The 19,942-nt window shown below is 42.1% G+C and overlaps 1 protein-coding gene across 8 annotated transcripts in view; it reads left to right on the forward strand.

Moving 5' to 3' along the window:
• Positions 1–19,942, forward strand: part of ALPK1 (alpha kinase 1) — a 124,324-nt gene that overhangs the window by 84,762 nt on the left and 19,620 nt on the right. For all 8 annotated transcript variants that reach the window (XR_009008487.1, XR_451841.2, XM_057547518.1 and 5 more), the window contains one exon: positions 16,753–16,951. Coding sequence is in view for 6 of the 8 variants with exons in the window: in XM_057547518.1 (XP_057403501.1) it covers positions 16,753–16,951 (199 nt within the window). In the remaining 2 variants the exon portion in view is untranslated. The remainder of the gene's footprint in view (positions 1–16,752; positions 16,952–19,942) is intronic.

Below are 19,942 nucleotides of genomic sequence, written 5' to 3' on the forward strand. Positions count from 1 at the left end.
GTCATAGAGTGTTCTGCCTATGTTTTCCTCTAAGAGTTTGATAGTGTCTGGCCTTACATTTCGGTCTTTAATCCATTTTGAGTTTATTTTTGTATATGGTGTTAGGGAGTGTTCTAATTTCATTCTTTTACATGTAGCTGTCCAGTTTTCCCAGCACCACGTATTGAAGAGGCTGTCTTTTCTCCACTGTATATTCTTGCCTCCTTTATCAAAGATAAGGTGACCATATGTGCGTGGGTTTATCTCTGGGCTTTCTATCCTGTTCCACTGATCTATATTTCTGTTTTTGTGCCAGTACCAATATGGTCTTGATTACTGTAGCTTTGTAGTATAGTCTGAAGTCAGGGAGCCTGATTCCTCCAGCTCCGTTTTTCTTTCTCAAGATTGCTTTGGCTATTCAGGGGCTTTTGTGTTTCCGTACAAATTGTGAAATTTTTTGTTCTAGTTCTGTGAAAAATACCAGTGGTAGTTTGATAGGGATTGCAATGAATCTGTAGATTGCTTTTGGTAGTAGAGTCATTTTCACAGTGTTGATTCTTCCAATCCAAGAACATGGTATGTCTCTCCTTCTGTTTGTATCATCTTTAATTTCTTTCATCAGTGTCTTATTATTTTCTGCATACAGGTCTTTTGTCTCCTTAGGTAGGTTTATTCCTAGATACTTTATTCTTTTTGTTGCAATGCTAAATGGGAGTGTTTTCTTAATTTCACTTTCAGATTTTTCATCATTAGTGTATAGGAATGCAAGAGATTTCTGTGCATTAATTTTGTATCCTGCTACTTTACCAAATTCCTTGATTAGCTCTAATAGTTTTCTGGTAGCATCTTTAGGATTCTGTACGAATAGTATCATGTCATCTGCAAACAGTGACAGCTTTACTTCTTCTTTTCCAATTTGGATTCCTTTTATTTCTTTTTCTTCTCTGATGGCTGTGGCTAAAACTTCCAAAACTATGTTGAATAATAGTGGTGAGAGTGGGCAATCTTGTCTTGTTCCTGATCTTATTGTAAATGGTTTCAGTTTTTCTCCATTGAGGACGATGTTGGCTGTGGATTTATCATATATGGCCTTTATTATGTTGAGGAAAGTTCCCTCTATGCCTACTTTCTGGTGGGTTTTTATCATAAATAGGTGTTGAATTTTGTCGAAAGCTTTCTCTGCATCTATTGAGATGACCATATGGTTTTTCTCCTTCAGTTTGTTAATATGGTGTATCACGTTGATTGATTTGCGTATATTGAAGAATCCTTGCATTCCTGGGATAAACCCCACTTGATCATAGTGTATGATCCTTTTAATGTGCTGTTGGATTCTGTTTGCTAGTATTTTGTTGAGGGTTTTTGCTTCTATGTTCATCAGTGATATTGGCCTGTAGTTTTCTTTCTTTGTGACATCTTTGGTTTTGGTATCAGAGTGATTGTGGCCTCGTAGAATGAGTTTGGGAGTGTTCCTCCCTCTGCTATATTTTGGAAGAGTTTGAGAAGGATAGGTGTTAGCTCTTCTCTAAATGTTTGATAGAATTTGCCTGTGAAGCCATCTGGCCCTGGGCTTTTCCTTCTTGGAAGATTTCTAATTACAGTTTCAATTTCAGTGCTTGTGATTGGTCTGTTCATATTTTCTGTTTCTTCTTGGTTCAGTCTCGGAAGGTTGTGCATTTTCAAGAATTTGTCCATCTCTTCCAGGTTTTCCTTTTTATTGGCATATAGTTGGTGGTAGTAATCTCTCATGATCCTTTGTATTTCTGCAGTGTCAGTTGTTACTTCTCCTTTTTCATTTCTAATTCTATTGATTTCAGTCTTCTCCCTTTTTTTCTTGATAAGTCTGGCTAATGGTTTATCAATTTTGTTTATCTTCTCAAAGAACCAGCTCTTAGTTTTATTGATCTTTGCTATCGTTTCCTTCATTTCTTTTTCATTTATTTCTGACCTGATCTTTATGATTTCTTTCCTTCTTCCAACTTTGGGGTTTTTTTGTTCTTCTTTCTCTAATTGCTTTAGGTGTAAGGTTAGGTTGTTTATTTGAGATGTTTCTTGTTTCTTAAGGTAGGATTGTATTGCTATAGACTTCCCTCTTAGAACTGCTTTTGCTGCATCCCATAGGTTTTGGGTCATTGTGTTTTCATTGTCATTTGTTTCTAGGTATTTTTTGATTTCCTCTTTGATTTCTTCAGTGATCATTAAGTAGTGTGTTCTTTAGCCTCCATGTGTTTGTATTTCTTACAGATTTTTTCCTGTAATTGATATCTAGTCTCATAGCATTGTGGTCAGAAAAGATACTTGATACGATTTCAATTTTCTTAACTTTACCAAGGCTTGATTTGTGACCCAAGATATGATCTATCCTGGAGAATGTTCCATGAGCACTTGAGAAGAATGTGTATTCTGTTGTTTTGGATGGAATGTCCTATAAATATCAATTAAGTCCATCTTGTTTAATGTATCATTTAAAGCTTGTGTTTCTTTATTTATTTTCATTTTGGATGATCTGTCCATTGGTGAAAGTGGGGTGTTAAAGTCCCCTACTATGATTGTGTTACTGTCGATTTCCCCTTTTATGGCTGTTAGTATTTGCCTTATGTATTGAGGTGCTCCTATGTTGGGTGCATAAATATTTACAATTGTTATATCTTCTTCTTGGATTGATCCCTTGATCATTATGTAGTGTCCTTCTTTGTCTCTTGTAATAGTCTTTGTTTTAAAGTCTATTTTGTCTGCTATGAGAATTGCTACTCCAGCTTTCTTTTGGTTTCCATTTGCATGGAATATCTTTTTCCATCCCCTCACTTTCAGTCTGTATGTGTCCCTAGGTCTGAAGTGGGTCTCTTGTAGACAGCATATATACAGGTCTTGTTTTTGTATCCATTCAGCCAGTCTATGTCTTTTGGTTGGAGCATTTAATCCATTTACATATAAGGTAATTATCTATTTGTGTGTTCCTATTACCATTTTCTTAATTGTTTTGGGTTTATTATTGTAGGTCTTTTGCTTCTCTTGTGTTTCCTGTCTAGAGAAGTTCCTTTAGCTTTTGTTGTAAAGCTGGTTTGGTGGTGCTGAATTCTCTTAGCTTTTGCTTGTCTAATTTCTCCGTCAAATCTGAATGAGATCCTTGCTGGGTAGAGTAATCTTGGTTGTAGGTTTTTCTCCTTCATCACTTTAAATATGTCCTGCCACTCCCTTCTGGCTTGCAGAGTTTCTGCTGAAAGATGAGCTGTTAACCTTATGGGGATTCCTTTATGTGTTATTTGTTGTTTTTCCCTTGCTGCTTTTAATATTTGTTCTTTATATTTAATTTTTGATAGTTTGATTAATATGTGTCTTGGTGTGTTTCTTCTTGGCTTTATCCTGTATGGGACTCTCTGTGCTTCCTGGACTTAACTATTTCCTTTCCCATGTTAAGGAAGTTTTCAACTATAATCTCTTCAAATATTTTTTCAGTCCCTTTCTTTTTCTCTTCTTCTTCTGGGACCCCTATAATTCGAATGTTGGTGCATTTAATGTTGTCCCAGAGGTCTCTGAGACTGTCCTCAATTCTTTTCATTCTTTTTTCTTTCTTCTGCTCTGCAGTAGTTATTTCCACTTTTTTATCTTCCAGGTCACTTATCCGTTCTTCTGCCTCAGTTATTCTACTATTGATCCCATCTAGAGAATTTTTAATTTCATTTGTTGTGTTGTTCATCACTGTTTTTTTTGCTCTTTAGTTCTTCTAGGTCCTTGTTAAACGTTTCTTGTATTTTCTCCATTCTATTTCCAAGATTTTGGATCATCTTTACTATCATTATTCTGAATTCTTTTTCAGGTAGACTGCCTATTTCCTCTTCATTTGTTAGGTCTGGTGGGTTTTTGCCTTGCTCCTTCATCTGCTGTGTGTTTCTCTGTCTTCTCGTTTTGCTTAACTTACTGTGTTTGGGGTCTCCTTTTTGCAGGCTGCAGGGTCGTAGTTTCCGTTGTTTTTGGTGTCTGTCCCCAGTGGCTAAGGTTGGTTCAGTGGGTTGTGTAGGCTTCCTGGTGGAGGGGACTAGTGCCTGTGTTCTGATGGATGAGGTTGGATCTTGTCTTTCTGGTGGACAGGTCCACGTCTGGTGGTGTGTTTTGGGGTGTCTGTGACCTTATTATGATTTTAGGCAGCCTTTGTGCTAATGGATGGGGTTGTGTTCCTGTCTTGCTAGTTATTTGGCATCGGGTGTCCAGCACTGTAGCTTGCTGGTCATTGAGTGGAGCTGGGTCTTGGCATTGAGATGGAGATCTCTGGGAGATTTTCGCTGTTTGATATTACATGGAGCTGGGAGGTCTCGTGTGGACCAGTGTCCTGAACTTGGCTCTCCCACCTCAGTGTCACAGCCCTGATGCCTGGCTGGAGCACCAAGAGCCTGTCCTCCACATGACTCAGAATAAAAGGGAGAAAAAAAAGAAAGAAAGAAGATAAAATAAAGTAAAATAAAATAAAATAAAGTTATTAAAAAAATAAATATTATGAAAAAAAATTTTTTAAGTAATAAAAAAAACAAAAACAAAAAACAAAATGGACAGACAGAACCCTAGGACAAATGGTAAAAGCAAAGCTATACAGACAAAATCACACACAGAAGCATACACATACACACTCACAAAAAGAGAAAAAGGGAAAAAAAATATATCGTTGCTCCCAAAGCCCACCCCCTCAATTTGGAATGATTCATTGTCTATTCAGGTATTCCACAGATACAGGGTACATCACGTTGATTGTGGAGCTTTAATCCACTGCTCCTGAGGCTGCTGGGAGAGATTTCCCTTTCTCTTCTGTGTTCGCACAGCTCCCGGGGTTCAGCTTTGGATTTGGACCCGCCTCTGCATGTAGGTCGCCTCAGGGCATCTGTTCTTCACTCAGACAGGGCGGGGTTAAAGGAGCAGCTGCTTCGGGGGCTCTGGCTCACTCAGGCTGGGGGGAGGGAGGGGTACGGATGCGGGGCGAGCCTGCAGCGGCAGAGGCTGGCGTGACGTTGCACCAGCCTGATGCGCGCCGTGCGTTCTCCCAGGGAAGTTGTCCCTGGATCACGGGACCCTGGCAGTGGTCGGCTGCACAGGCTCCCGGGAGGGGAGGTGTGGATAGTGACCTGTGCTTGCACACAGGCTTCTTGGTGGCGGCAGCAGCAGCCTTAGCGTCTCATGCCCGTCTCTGGGGTCCGTGCTGATAGCCACGACTCGCGCCGTCTCTGGAGCTCCTTTAAGCGGTGCTCTTAATCCCCTCTCCTCGCGCACCAGGAAACAAAGAGGCAAGAAAAAGTCTCTTGCCTCTTCGGCAGCTCCAGACCTTTTCCCCGACTCCCTCCTGGCTAGCTGTGGTGCACTAACCCCTTCAGGCTGTGTTTACGCTGCCAACCCCAGTCCTCTCCCTGTGATCGACCGAAGCCCGAGCCTCAGCTCTCAGCCCCCGCCCGCCCCGGCGAGCAGACAAGCCTCTGGGGCTGGTGAGTGCTGGTCGGCACCGATCCTCTGTGCGGGGATCTCTCCGCTTTGCCCTCCGCACCCCTGTGGCTGCGCTCTCCTCCTTGGCTCCGAAGCTTCCCCCCTCCGCCCCCCTGCAGTCTCCGCCGGCGAAGGGGCTTCCTAGTGTGTGGAAACCTTTCCTCCTTCACAGCTCCCTCCCACTGGTGCAGGTCCCATCCCTATTTTTTTTGTCTCTGTTTCTCCTTTTTTCTTTTGCCCTACCCAGGTACGTGGGGAGTTTCTTGCCCTTTGGGAGGTCTGAGGTCTTCTGCCAGCGTTCAGTAGGTGTTCTGTAGGAGTTGTTCCACGTGTAGATGTATTTCTGATGTATTTGTGGGGAGGAAGGTGATCTCCGCGTCTTACTCTTCCACCATCTTGAAGCTCCTCCAGATCTTGTGCAATTTTTTTTTTAATGCTTCTTTTTTTTTTCCTAATTTATTTATTTATTTATATTTATTTTTGGCTGTGTTGGGTCTTCGTTTCTGTGCGAGGGCTTTCTCTAGTTGCGGCCAGCGGGGGTCACCCTTCATTGCGGTGCGCGGGCCTCTCACTATCGCGGCCTCTCTTGTTGCGGAGCACAGGCTCCAGACGCGCAGGCTCAGTAGTTGTGGCTCACGGGCCCAGTTGCTCCGCGGCATGTAGTATCCTCCCACACCAGGGCTCGAACCCGTGTCCCCTGCATTGGCAGGCAGACTCTTAACCACTGCTCCACCAGGGAAGCCCTCTTGTGCATATTTTAAAGGTAGAGCCAACAGCATTTGCTGATGGATTAGATGTAGACTATGAGAGAAGGAGAAGAGCCACAAACTTAGAATGAAACCTCTGAAGTTTTGTCCCTCAGCAAATGAATGGTTGAGTTGTCATTACTGAGATGGAAAAGCAAGTATGGAAGAGAAAATAAAGAATATTGTTTTAAACATGTGAAGTTTGAGATACCTAACTGACTTCCACATCGGGCTATTTATTGTCTAGGCAATTTCATACACTAGGCAGAGTTGCAGGAAAGAGACTCAGGATGGTATTTAAATTTGGGATTGTCAACAGAAGTGATATTTGAGGCCATGGGACAGTTTAAGTGAGTGTAGCTAGAGAAGGCAAACCATCTTAGGACTGAATCCTAGAGCTTTAACATTCAGAGGCTGGAAAAGAAGGATGCTCCAGCAAAGTAGAGTGAGCAGCCAGTGAGACAGGAAGAAAACCAGGAGAGTGGGAAATGCCAGAAGTCACATGAATAGAAAAAGAGGGATTGATTGTCACAGCCAGATGGTTCTAGGAGATTGAATAAGATGAGGATTAATAAATGGTCATTGGATTTGGAGGTTGTTGGCAACCTAGAAAAGAATGGGTTCAGTGTAGTGCTGGGGATGAAAGCTATAGATTTAAGAAAGAGTGGGAGGTGAGGAAGCAAAGACTGAGTTTAGACAACTCTTGTGATGGACTGTAAAGAGGGACAGGGAAATGGGACAGGTGCTGCAGGCGGAATGCTGTGGACTGAATATTTGTATCCTTACCTCCCAAATTCATAGGTTGAAATCCTAACCCTCAAGGTGATGGTTTTGGAGGGGGTGCTTTGGGAGATGATTAGGCCTTGAGGACAGAGCCCTCATGAATGGGATTAGTGCCCTTACAAAAGAGGTCCCAGAGAGACACGGAGAAAAGATGCCATCTGTGAACCAGGAAGCAGGCCCTCACCAGGCATGGAATCTGCCGGTTCCTTGATCTTGGACTTCCCAATCCCCAGAACTGTGAGAAATAAATTACTGTTGTTTATAAACCACTCAGTTTATGGCATTTTTGTTATGGCAGCCTGAAAGGACTAAGACAGAGATATATGGTTAAGGAAGGACTTTTTAAGATGGAAGATATTGTAATGTTTGTATGCTGATGAGAATGATCCAGTAGAGATGAGGAAATTAATGATGCAGAAGTGAAAGAAAGTATTTACAAGCATAATGTCCTAGAGTAAAGAAGGCAGGATAGAATTGAGTATTTAAGTGGGGGGTTGGCCTTAAACATGCCAATAGGAAAGTAGGGAGGACACATGGGTTACAATGCAAGAGGGTTGGCAGATTTGGGTAAGAGAATAAGGAAGATCTCATCTCACTGACTATTTTTTCTTAGTGAAATAAGAAGCCAGGTCATCAGCTGAGTGTGAGGAGGTTAAAGGGGCTGTGGCAGCTTGAGAGGAGAGCAAAAGTGTAATAGTAGCTGGATTGTTAGGCCATGCTAAGGGCCAGCCTCAGGTTATGGTGATAAATTTAAAGTGTTACGGTTGTGTGTTTTTCTCCAGCCACATTCACTTGCTTGGGTAGAAGCTCAGATTAGGCAGAGAATTACATATAATTTGAAAATATTAAGTGACAATAAATAATATTCATCTTCCCCTCCTGTGTTCGGAACCAACTGAAAGATAGATGCAAAAGAGCAACCTTTATTATTCTAAAACAGATAGGAGAATGTAGCTTTAGGTTTTCAGACAAGTGGGTTGGAAAATTCTTCACTCCAGACACATCTTGTTGCTGGCAGGCCCCTTCCCTTACTGTAGAACAGGGAGGAAGACTTGAAGAGAGGAAAGAGGAAGGTCTGAACCAGGTATGCTACTCCCATCAGATAACTCACTCCACCCCCAGTAGGGAGGAAGAGTGAGGGGTGGGGTAAGAGGCTAAAGGTCAGGCTAGCTCCCCGGTTCTCAACTCTAGGATCATGGGAATCGCCTGGGGATCATCGGTATCACCCGGGCATCCTTTAGAGAACCATGCCTGGGTACACTTCCAGAGATTCTGACTTAACAGGCCTGGGGCGCCATCTGGGCATCTGGATTTTTAAAAGCCTGCCTAGGGGATTCTAATACGAGGCCAGTATTTTTCCTTAACAATAAACATGGTCAGAATTGCCAGACAAATACGATAGAAGTTGAAAGCAGCAAAGGAGCGAAGAATGCCTGTTAAAAAGTTGCTATGTTGATGCACCATGGAATTTAAAGAGGCAAGTGAGGACATGAGGGCTTGATGGCGTAGCGCACACACACACACACACAAAACCCCAGTAAGGTCAGCAGATAGTGTGGATGTCCCCAAAGGGTCGCAGAATTACTGGAGTTGGGCTATCCAGGAAGGGAGCTGGGAGAATAAGAGATAAAGATTAAAGAATCAAATGCTGGAATTGAGATTCTGATTGTGATGCCACCAAAGTAGCAAGTTCTAAAGTGACTGACCATGAGAGTGACTAAGCTTAAGTGTAGAACAAGATCCTTGGAGATAAGGAGGCCATGGCGAGAGAGACCAGTGTGCTGGGTGAGTCATCAGTGTGGATGCTGAAATCACCGTGGTGGCTGTAGCAACCTGGAATCCAGGAGAAAGGTAAGGCACGCAGGTCCACAGTACCCAGGGGCTGTGAGGTTCCCCAGGATCCTGCTTAGGTGGTCTCTGTTTTGATATTGCTTTCTTGTTCTTTTAGCAGACAGCCCAACTCCATTCACAGTAGATTTGAGAGAGGGAGGGTAAGAAAGCAGGGATAGATGATCCAAAATATTATCTTTAGGTATTGAGATTGAGAAGAAGGTTATAACTATTTCTGGAAAGTGCTTGAATCTGCATGCCCCACTGGTAAAATGAAGGAAAGATAGGTGAAATGTTAACAGGCCCTGAACATAAACTCTAAGAAAGTTCAGGTTTTTTCCTCTCCTCCTCCTCCTCCTCCTCACGTTTCGGTGGGTGGACAAACGTGGTGCATGCTGTGCTTGGTCTTCCCTTGACCTTGAGTAGTCCAGTTTGACCAGTTGACTCTTACTCTGCTTTATTGTTGATATATAACTATGCAGGCGTCAGTCACTTTTCATTTGTTTATTCTGCTGATTCCTCACCTCAGGACACTTCCCCCCTCCCTTTCCCCTGCCTTTTTCCTATCTCCCAATTTGCTATGCAGCAATAATTTCCCCTTACACTGCGCCTGCCAATTGCAATGCCAGATGGCTTCTGTTCTGAGTCCCCTCACCCAGCCCCCCTTGAGAACAGCTGCCATTGTCATTGCTGTGAACACATCGTGGCTTTGAACCCATAGCTGGGACCCAAACTTGATGCTCAGCGTTGGGAGGGGCTAGCACTAGTGCCAGGAGCCATGAAAACAGCACACACTTTTCCTGCTGCTGTTCAGAAAAAGCCCTTAGAAAAGGCTCTTTCGCATTTTTTCAATCATCTGCGAATTGAACTCTCATTGTGGAGTTTAATTCCTTTACCACCTGACTCAGCTTCCTCGCCATGAAGTTCCCTTTGTGCCGTAAACTCAGTCAGGACCCCATATTTCCCATCCTGAAAACAGATGTGAAAAAACTGCGGTGTGTGTGTGCGCACATTTGTGAGCCTGTCTCTTTAGAGCTCCAGCATGCACACTCCCTTATCTGTATCCATATATTTTTATTTAAACAGGTTCATTCAGGAAGAAAAGCCACAATTTAGTGGCTATTGGGACAAGCTTCCTAAGTCAGCCTCTGAGGAAAGATAATAAAATAGAATTCCTTTTTTTTTTTTTTTTTAATCTTGAGTTATCCTATGTTGGTTCCATCACTAAAATTCTGTTACTGTGACACCATCTTAAAAGATTATATTTTTGAGCCCTCTGTGATGGCAGGTCAGTTGTGGGTCTAAAAACCCAAACAAAAAGAATCCTGAATCAAATACCATGTAGACCAATATGCATTTCAAAGGCACTGCCACGTAGTCAGTGGGTTAGGGTTTTTGTGTCGTTTTCTTTCTTTTTGGGGGAGTGGGGGAGGGAAAGGGACTCTCTTTCATGTTAATCTAATTGTGCATAACCCAGGCACATTTTACCATGTAGGGAAACTTTCTCTTTAGCGTCCTTCCCTACCACACACTCGGGCCTCCTTTCATTCCTCCCTTTCTGAAGTCAGAGTGCTCCCCCGGTGTACATTTGGGGGAGATTCCCAGGATGGTGATGTATTCTGCTTTGCTGCTGAGGAATTTACTATCCCCCCACTTGGCAACAAATGAAAGTGGGTATTAATTTCTCAGAGTGCTGGTAGAAACACGAGAGAGGGGCTGCAAGAATGATACCCACCTAAATCTGTATGTAGTGCACAGCAGGCCACCGTTTCAAAAGAGGGAGAGAAAAGACAATGACAAGAAAGAAAAGATTCTCCTGAGTTGACTTCTCTGCATTTTGCGTCGTTAGGTTTTGGAGAGAGATGCGAGAGGTTCGGGGCCTGAACAGAGTCAAATTACGCAGCTGCGGGGATGCCAGGTCCTCCAGAATAGGATGCTTCGTTTAGATTTTCCACAATGCTATTGAAGTGCTTATTTTCCTCCTGAAGAGACACAAACAGATGCAAACTTCTGTAAACACTTTAGAAATGAATTCAGTGAGTTTGGCCTCTCAGCAGTGCTCAATAGCTGACAGAAAAATGTCTAATTAGTGCAAGTGGAAATAATAGGGCCACTTGGATTCCTTCCATCCTCCTCCAACTCTACTTTTCCAAGGAACTCAAAGGGCCTTTGTCTGGCAGGTCACCCTCTCTCAGGCTTTGTGCTCCAAACTATTAAGAGTAGAAGGGGGAAAAATAGATGAGGGAATGTTCTCTGCTCAAATATATGGCGTGTTCATGCAGGATGCAGAATGGGGTGTTTGTGGCATCCTTTACAGGTGCTCGGGAGGGATTCCTCCATTGGCGACAGCCAAAAGCAACTCACACGTGCATGCTAAGAAACCTCCCTTTCAAGAACCAGCTTTCCTTCACCAATTGCCATAGAGCCTACTCATTTTCCTTTTTTTTTTTTTTTTTCTCAGCTTCCAGTAACATCAGTCCTTAGACTCAGTGAAGAGAAGAAATTAAATGAGAGGTTTCACCATTTTCTGAGATAAACCTTAGAGATGTTATATGCATGATCTGTTATTTCCTTTTTACTCTGTTGAAAATTCCACTGACATTTCTTTTAGGAACCTGTCTTTGCTTGTTGTTATTTTGTCATACAGGAGAATGGGAGCATGTGAACGGAATTCTTTTTTCCTATTTTTTTTCATAGTATTCCTCTTCATTTATTAAGCACCCACAATGTGCCAGGCTCTGTGCTGAACATTTGACCCACATTTCCTCTAATCCTAAAACAGCACTGAAAATAGGTACTATCCACATTTCACAGATGAGGAAATTGAGACTAGGAGAGGTTTAGTAACTGGCCATGGCAAGCAAATGGAGGACCTTGGACACAATCCAGATACCTGTGGTCTCATCTCAGACATTTTTTTATCTCTAGAAGTTTGATTTGGATCGTTTTTTATATCTCCCATGTCCCTAATCCCACCTAATTTTTACCCTACCTTCTTGAACTTATAAAATACAGTTAAAACTGTCATTTGGGGTTCAATTTCTATTGATTTCTTTTTCTTTTTAGTGTAGGCTTCTTTCATGTCTGGTAATTTTTGACTGGATGCCAAACATTATAAATTTTACCTTATAATATGGCAGATAATTTGGGTGCCTGTAAATATTCTTGAACCTTGTTCTGGAATTCAGTCAAGTTAGGAAATAGTTTGATCCATGCCATGCTTGCTTCTAAACTTTCGGAGTGGGCCAAGAGCCATCTTCCTCTGAGGTTAATTTTGTCTCACTACTGAAGCAATACCCTTCTGAATATTCTACCCCCTGCCCTGTGAATGACATGATTTCCTACTATGGCTGGTAGAAACACAAACTACATGAGGCTTGGGGATTGTTTCCTCTGCTCCTTTCAGGTGGTTCTTTCCCCGGCCTTGGGTGGTGTCTTTTCATACATGAGCTGATCAGTAGTGTTCTGCTGGAGACTCAGGGGGGACCCTCTGCAGATCTCTGGACTTCTTGCTTTGTGCAGCTTTCTCCTTCTGGTTCTCTGCTCTGTGAACTCTGGCCAACTTAGCCTCTACAGACTCCTAGAAGCTCCATCTCCTCAACTTGGGAAGGCCACCTCACTAGACTTGTAGAGCGTCCTTTCAGCTCTGTGTAAGAAATTCCCAGTTGGAGTAATCCCCAGCTAATCACCAAATTATCATTTGGTCTTGTGGTACCAACTTTCACTAGAAAATTTCAAAATGCTGTAATTAAAGGCCATCTCCTGGAAAGTTTTATTTTCTTTCTCTTATTTTTAAACACATAACAAGAACACTCTTTTCAATTGGGATTTGTTTTTATTTGTCCCTGTTTTTTTTTTTTTTCTTAGAATTTTTTTTATCATAATAAGGAATACAGGTTCCTTAGAACCACTGTTTGGACTCAGTGAGTGGTGAGTTCAGCCCTAGCTACAAAGACCCAGATTCCTGTGCCCAGATTAGGCCCTGCTCAAAATCACCTTCATCAGACACAGGTGGAAAGCAGAAGAAAAACTGACCCTTGAGAGACTTGGGTTCCTCAAGTATTAGCTGAGGATGTAAAGAAATTGAAACTCTGTACTGTTGGTGGTATTGTAAAATGGTGTAAACTCTATGGAAAACAGTATGGTGGTTCCTCAGAAAATTAAAAATATAACTACCATTTAATCCAGCAATCCTATTTCTAGGTATATATCTCAAAGAATTGAAAGCATGGCCTCAAAGAGATATTTGCACACCCATGTTCATAGCAGCACTGTTCACAATAGCTAAGCGGTGGAAGCAACCCAAATGTCCATTGACAGATGAATGGATATAGATTCATCCATACAAAAATTGGTATATACATACAATGGAATATTATTCATCATTTAAAAGGAAGGAAATTTTGTCACATGCTACAACGCAGGTGAACCTTAAGGACTTTATGCTAAGTCAAGTAAGCCAGTCACAGAAAGACAAAAACTATATGATTCCACTTATATGAGGTACCTAGAATAGTCAAATTCATAGAAACAGAAAGTAAAATTGTGGTTACCAGGGGCTAGGGAGAAGGGAGAAAGGGTTGTTGTATCAAGTTTCATACTTGCAAGATAAAAAAGTTCTGAAGATCTAATTCACAATAATGTGACTATACCTAACACTACTGAACGCCATTCTTAAAAAAATCTGAGATGGCAAATTTTACGTTCTGTGCTTTTTACCACAATAGAAAAGAAAAAAAAAAAAGATAGAGATGAGTTCCTTCCTGCCTCACCCTGACCCTTTTGACTTTGTAACTTTGGAAAGTCAACTTCTCAGCCGTGGTTTCCTTATCTTACTTAGATTTTGTAGTTACTATAGATTTAAATGAGTTCATTTGTGTGAACGTTTTTCGTAAACTAGATGGTACTACGAAGATGGAAACCATTATTATCAGGGAGGAAAGGGTGGAGAATCAGCCCTAGAGAATAGACCGGCCTCTAAACATTGCATCCCTTGTAGGTACTCAGTTACCCCAAAACTGAAGTGAGGCACCTGTGAGAATGGAGAGCAGAACTAAACATGAAGCATGCACCTCAAAGAGAGGGGACTCACTGTGGCTTGCTGAGTACCCTCCACAGGGTACATAGTCATGAGCAGGGTGACAGGAATAGAGATGCTGTTTCAAAGAAAGGTTTAAGGGAGCCTGGCAGTGGCAGAAGCTGCAAGTTCTACAGATAGCAGCTGAGTTTGCAAACCAAAGGGCTATATTTATGTGTAGCTAGCAGAGAAAGGACTCTTGATCAGAGACTGTCCTTATTAAACAGAGCTGGGCATACATAAAATCATCAATTTCCTATTCCATCTTTAAGTTTACATTTCATGAATGTCAAATGACTGACATGTTCTCATTTTAAAACTTGTGTTTTTCAGATTGATAGTTTATTTGACAAACCTGAATTGCAGTTTTGAGCATTTCAGTTTTAGTTAGGCTTTTTTGGTTGGGTGAAACAGAGGCTCACACAAGCAAACTCATAAAATGGAGTGTACATTGTTATGAAGATACACGTGGAGCAATAAAGGAAACCTGTAACTCTTAGAACAGCACTTGCGAAAAGGTGGCTTTGGAGTCACATTCTTGGATCTTCACTCTGGTGTCGTCTATAAATGTAGCTTAGCTACACTCTACTCTCTGCTTCTTCCCATCCTGCAGCAACTGGAAAATTCTTTCTATCCTTCTTAGTTCAGATCAATAAGTTCATTTTTCAAGCCAGGCCACAGAGTCATGGGCCAGGTGTCAGGTGGGTACTCTTGGGTTAGCCTTGAGCTGGTGGTAAGATGGGGAGGGGGATCAAGGTCAAGTAGCAAAATACATTGCTGCTTCAAAGGCAGTGGCTGTGGGCAGAGCAGTTTCCCTTAGAAAGGGTTACGGTGTGTCAGGCAGTGATTAATGTTGGGGTAACTAACACCTCTCTTCCCCTCCTGGAGCAAACTAAGATATAAAACAAAAGAGTTAGGCAGACAAGAGATTAAATATTACCTTTAATTCTGACAAAGGCTAAATTGAAAGGTATAGCTTGGTATTAGAACAAGGGGGTCTGCTAGATGAACCCCAGAATTATGTTGACTTCCCCATTCAGTCACAGAAATTACTGGGCCAAGCAGAACACCCCATGTAGGGTGGCTTTCTGATATAGAAGAGCAGAGAAGAATCTGTTTCCTTTAGACAACTCGTTCCCAAAAGAAAAAAGAGAGGAGCTAAGCCATGCACGCCCAGTTTCTTCTTCCCAAATTTTCTAATCAGTGTAGTCCACCCCTCCTGGGACAGAGTGGGTAAAGGAGTAGAGAGAGGCCAGGAGTGCTACAGTACTTGAGCTCCCTTCCCGTGGAAGGAAACATCAGAAGGAGAGAAGAGGTATTCCCCTAAAAGTTGGCATCACTATCACAGTTTCAGTAGTGATCAACTAAGAACAAAAGGATAAATACAAGAGCACATTATCACTTTTCAAACTTAAAAAACCCAGCGATAGGTTAAAACCCTTAACAAGTTAAGAAAGCATCAGTTTGAAAAGAGAAGGATTATTATACTGATTCTTGGTAGGCAAGGTATAAATGAAAAGAAATAGGATTCTAGGAGTAAGAATGGGAGGAGTGATTCAATTGGATGATTAAAATATTGGTTTTGACCTTTAAATAAATAGAACCTGCCTCTTAGGATTGTTGTGAGGATTGAATAAACTAATACATATAAAGCTTTTAGCACTGTGCCTGGCACCTGGTTTTGCCCAATAAGTGTTAGTACTTATGTGGTGAAGAAAGCAATGCTTGTATGATAAGATTGTGGTAGGAGAATGGGCAATGCTTACAGTGCTTTTCTAGGCTTCATACATGAGCTAACATGCCCAGAAAAAACTCTGCTTGATATAGTTTAGCAAATGGAGAAAGTACTAGTGGGTGGTAAACTCATTTATGCTAACAGCTGCATGACTTTCAGTGTCTTTTGTATAATACCTTAAGAGGCCAAAAGATGATTTTTTTCCATAAAAGTTTGCCTCATTTATCTCTACTTCTCACTCTTTATGTTATACTTTCATTTCATGTCTGTTTCTTTTCTTATTTTATTCATTAACTAAACATAGTCGTATAAAACAAATATAAAATATTGCCTAGAAGTCTATATTTCTTGTTAATTAAAATAGAGGCAATAAATGAAACAGAATATTATGAACTGACATGGAAAGTTCTAGATGTTATGATGACCCAAAAAATCAAGTAGCAAAACAGTATGTCTAGTGTAATGTCATTTAGGAAGGGAGGGAGGGAGGGAGGAAGGAAGGAAGGGGGAGGGAGGGATAGAGAGGAAGGAAGGGTGGGAGGAAAGAAAGAAAGGAAAAGAAAGAAAGGAAGGGAGGGAGGAAAGAAAGAAAGGAAAAGAAAGAAAGGGAGGGAGGGAGGGAGAAAGGAAAAGAAAAGAAAAATGGAGAAAATGAGAAAGGAGAGAGAAAGAAGGCAAGGTAGGACAAAGAATCAATTAATGTCTAAATAAACAGAAAAGGGTAGAGGAAGTTCTGGAAGGGTCTCTGGGAAACCACTATCAGGAAGAATGAGAATGAAATTTGTGGGAGGAAGGGAAAAAATAAGGTAAGGAGTCAGAAAAAAAAAAAGGGGGCACTTTTAATTTTTACTTGGTGTTTGAATTTTTTCATAGCAAGAAATATGCATTTATTACGTGTATAATATTAGAAATGTAATAGGGAAAATGGAATGAAAGAAATATTATTTTATCCCACAAATGAATTGGGTTTTTCATTATCGTTATTATTATCATTATCATTATCTTCTTGTTCAGCAGCGTACTGTTTCCTCTCCTAGCTCTAGGTTTTGTTGTTGTTCTTGTTTTGATAGTAATACCTAGAAGACTACTGGTCCCAAGACTGCCTTCTTTTCTGCCCGACTTTATTTCTTTTCATTCAGGCGTCCCTGAAAGCCTCCATCCTCGCCCGGGAGTGTGCCACCGCCGCTGCCATTGTGTTCCTGAGCGACCGGTTCCTGTACGGGCTCGACGTCTCGGGCGAACTCCTGCAGGTCGCCAAAGGGCTGCACAAGCTGCAGCCAGCAACGCCGATTGCCCCGCAGGTGGTTATTCGCCAAGCCCGAATCTCGATGCACTCAGGTAGGCTCCCTTCTGCTGGCCCTCCTCGTCCCGGAGTCGTCCTGTCTGGGGCTCACCTTCCTCGGGGCTCCCTGACTTCCGCGCGGACGGCGGGCACCGGGGCCCTCGGGCCTTCTTTTGCAGCCGCTGGCGCTCCCGCCAGCCCGCCGCCTCGCCCTTCCCCCTGCCTCTAGCCAGCACAAAGGCCCTGGCATAAAGGATTTCAGAGCCAAAAGCAATAGAGAAAATTGTGAAAGGGGGTGGAAAATACTAATTGGAGCTTTTGTCGTCTAACAAATCTGTCCTGCTGCTTTCAAACAGGGGTATCTGAATTGCTATACTTCTGACCAGCAGCCTTTAAAAAACAGATTAGAATTCTACTATTTTCTCTTAGCTCTCCAGTCTCCTTTCTGTAGGGCCACTTGACTATGCTAACAATAGACCTGACAAACCCACTGAAGTAATTTGAGATATTTTTCCATCACATGGAACACCGGTACAGTACCTGATTAGGCCTTAAAGTATCTTTTTTTTTTCCTTCTGTCACTTTGAATAAAATGAAAAATGAGGCTGACATTCTAACTTAGGCTGTAATGTAGAGGGGGACTGGAGGGGAGAGGGGCCTGCTATGTGTTACAGCAAAGTTCACTTTCATAGAATTCTTGAATTATTTAAATTACTGATAACCATGAGGTTTAGAAACCTGTAGCCTGCTGTTCTCTTTTCCAAGAGTGAAAGGATAAAGGATGAAAATAGAATGCAAGTTGCCTCTCCCAGAAACAGGACTGGCTCATTTTTTAAATTGGGTTTAGCTATTGCTATTGTTTTTAATAACTCTGGCCTTGAAGAAGTTAAAATATGTTTTAACTACTTCATTTCCTTTGAAAAGGAACTGCACTAACTATACTGAATGGGACAGTTGCTGAGTACAGAGAGGGACAGAGATAAAAGGACATGAGAGGCATGGGCTTGTGGAGGTTAACTTTTCAAAAGCCCAAGTTCATTCACTCTCAAGTTCTTGCAGCTGTGCATAAATTGTACCCATATCTTATTATTTACTTTTCTAAAGTAATTGCATCAACAGAGTTGAACTTAGGAAAAAATTCTTACTTCAAATGTCCATGATTTGGGACATTTTATAATGTTTGGGGTTTATCATGTTGAGGGTATGAGAAAAACCTAACCACTAGTAAGCCTTCTGATGGCATCAGATGGAATAATGTGTAGGCAGAGCATTCTGTTAGGGGAACCGAAAGTTGAGGGCTGGGCGTGCGTGGGCAAACTAATGTTGGTTCTCATCAAATGCAACTTGGAACAGTTACTGAGGCATGTTTCATGATACACAGATTTACAGATTTGCTATAGTGTGACGTGGAAATCAAGGTCAAGTGGTAAGTAGGCATGTTGATAGCTTTGCTTTACACAACCAAATAATCTTTTCACTTACTTGTTTGGTTGATTGTTCCTCTCATGCCTCTAACTAAGGTGGTATAGACTTTTTCTCCTGATGACAATTAAGCCTTGATACCATCATGAGCGGTACGCTCCTCTGCCCACACATCACATGTCTAAGGTAACAGTCCTAGATCTTATTCTGCAACAGTTGGGGTTGTCTTTTCCTCAAAGATACTACCAGAAATGCCACAAGAAAACAGACACAGCCTCAGAGTTAAAGTGCTTATCTGTAAACTTCTGCCCCCAGACATCTCTTGAGGCCCTACCTACGCTGGGTTTCTCAGACAGAAAGGGGGACTTAGAGCAGGGGTGGTGTCCTGGAAAGAGAGCAAGGTACAGTGAAAAGGGGTCTCAATCCCCAGCATTTGGGAATCTTGGGATAGAGAAAGGAGAGGTGTGTATGATGTTATGAGGGGTAAGGAAAAGGAATAAAGATAATATGAAGGGACAGCACAGTCTTCCTGTTTTCCCCTTTGACCCAGCCCATCCTGGTATCCACTCAAAACCCATTCCAAAGGTCCAAGCATTCAATGTTGTGGGATTTCAGAGGCAAGAGAGGATGCCCTGGGCCTGCCCAGCTCACTCCTGCCTGAGATTAGGAGACAAAACCTTTCAAGCCACAGTTAAAAATAAAGAGTCAGACTTCCAGTTCCATCAGCGTGGAGGATTGAGCAAGTGCGGAATCTTCTCCCATTACATAAATATCATGAATTAAATATTTTTTAAGTGCCTGAAGCATAGAAGACATTCAAAATCAGAATAGTGGACTACTGCTCCTGACACTATAGCCAAAGAGATTTACACTTGGATATAGTCCTAGGGGAAGGGATTGCCACTTTAATTCCTGTGCAGGGACAAGAGACAGGGCCTTGGGCCTACGTGGAGTGAAATATTTGCATAAAGCTGGAATTCTTAAAGGTTTGCACAGCTATGAAATGGGACTGAACCGCTCTACCAGCCCACCCAGAGAGGTGATGAGGAAGCTTATTCTCTGCCCAAGCTCTGAGGTGGAGGCCAAAAAAAATCTCTGAAAAGAAATAAAAACCCCAAGTCTGTGCCAAATGTCTGTGTGGAGTCTGAATTTACCCACAAGAGAGGGAATCACCCACCAAGTAATTAAGAAAAAACTGATTCAGGACTGAAATTTCTGGGACCTAGCAGAATAAGTACAAAATTATGCTGTAGAGAAACATCCACACTCCAGAGGCATCTCTTAATGTCCCGACCAGAAAGGTACACAGTGTCACTTCTGCCACATCGATTGGTCACAGCAGGTCACAGGGCCAGTTCAGGCTCAAGGAGAAGGAAAATAAATTCTAGATTCCACTTCTTGATGGAGGAATGGCAAGGTCAACATTGCAAAAGAGCATGTGGGGTAGAAGATATTGTTGTGACCTCCTTTGGATCACAATCTACCACAGTCAGGTATATGTCTGTATCTGCACTTTGAAATAGGGTGGTCAGGGAAGGCCTTATGAGACAGTGAAGTGACATTTGAGCAAAGACCTGAAGGAGAAGGGAGCAAGCCTTGGAGATATCTGGAATAAATGCATTCCA

Source organism: Balaenoptera acutorostrata, chromosome 5, assembly GCF_949987535.1.
Source record: "Balaenoptera acutorostrata chromosome 5, mBalAcu1.1, whole genome shotgun sequence".
Lineage (NCBI taxonomy): Eukaryota > Metazoa > Chordata > Mammalia > Artiodactyla > Balaenopteridae > Balaenoptera > Balaenoptera acutorostrata.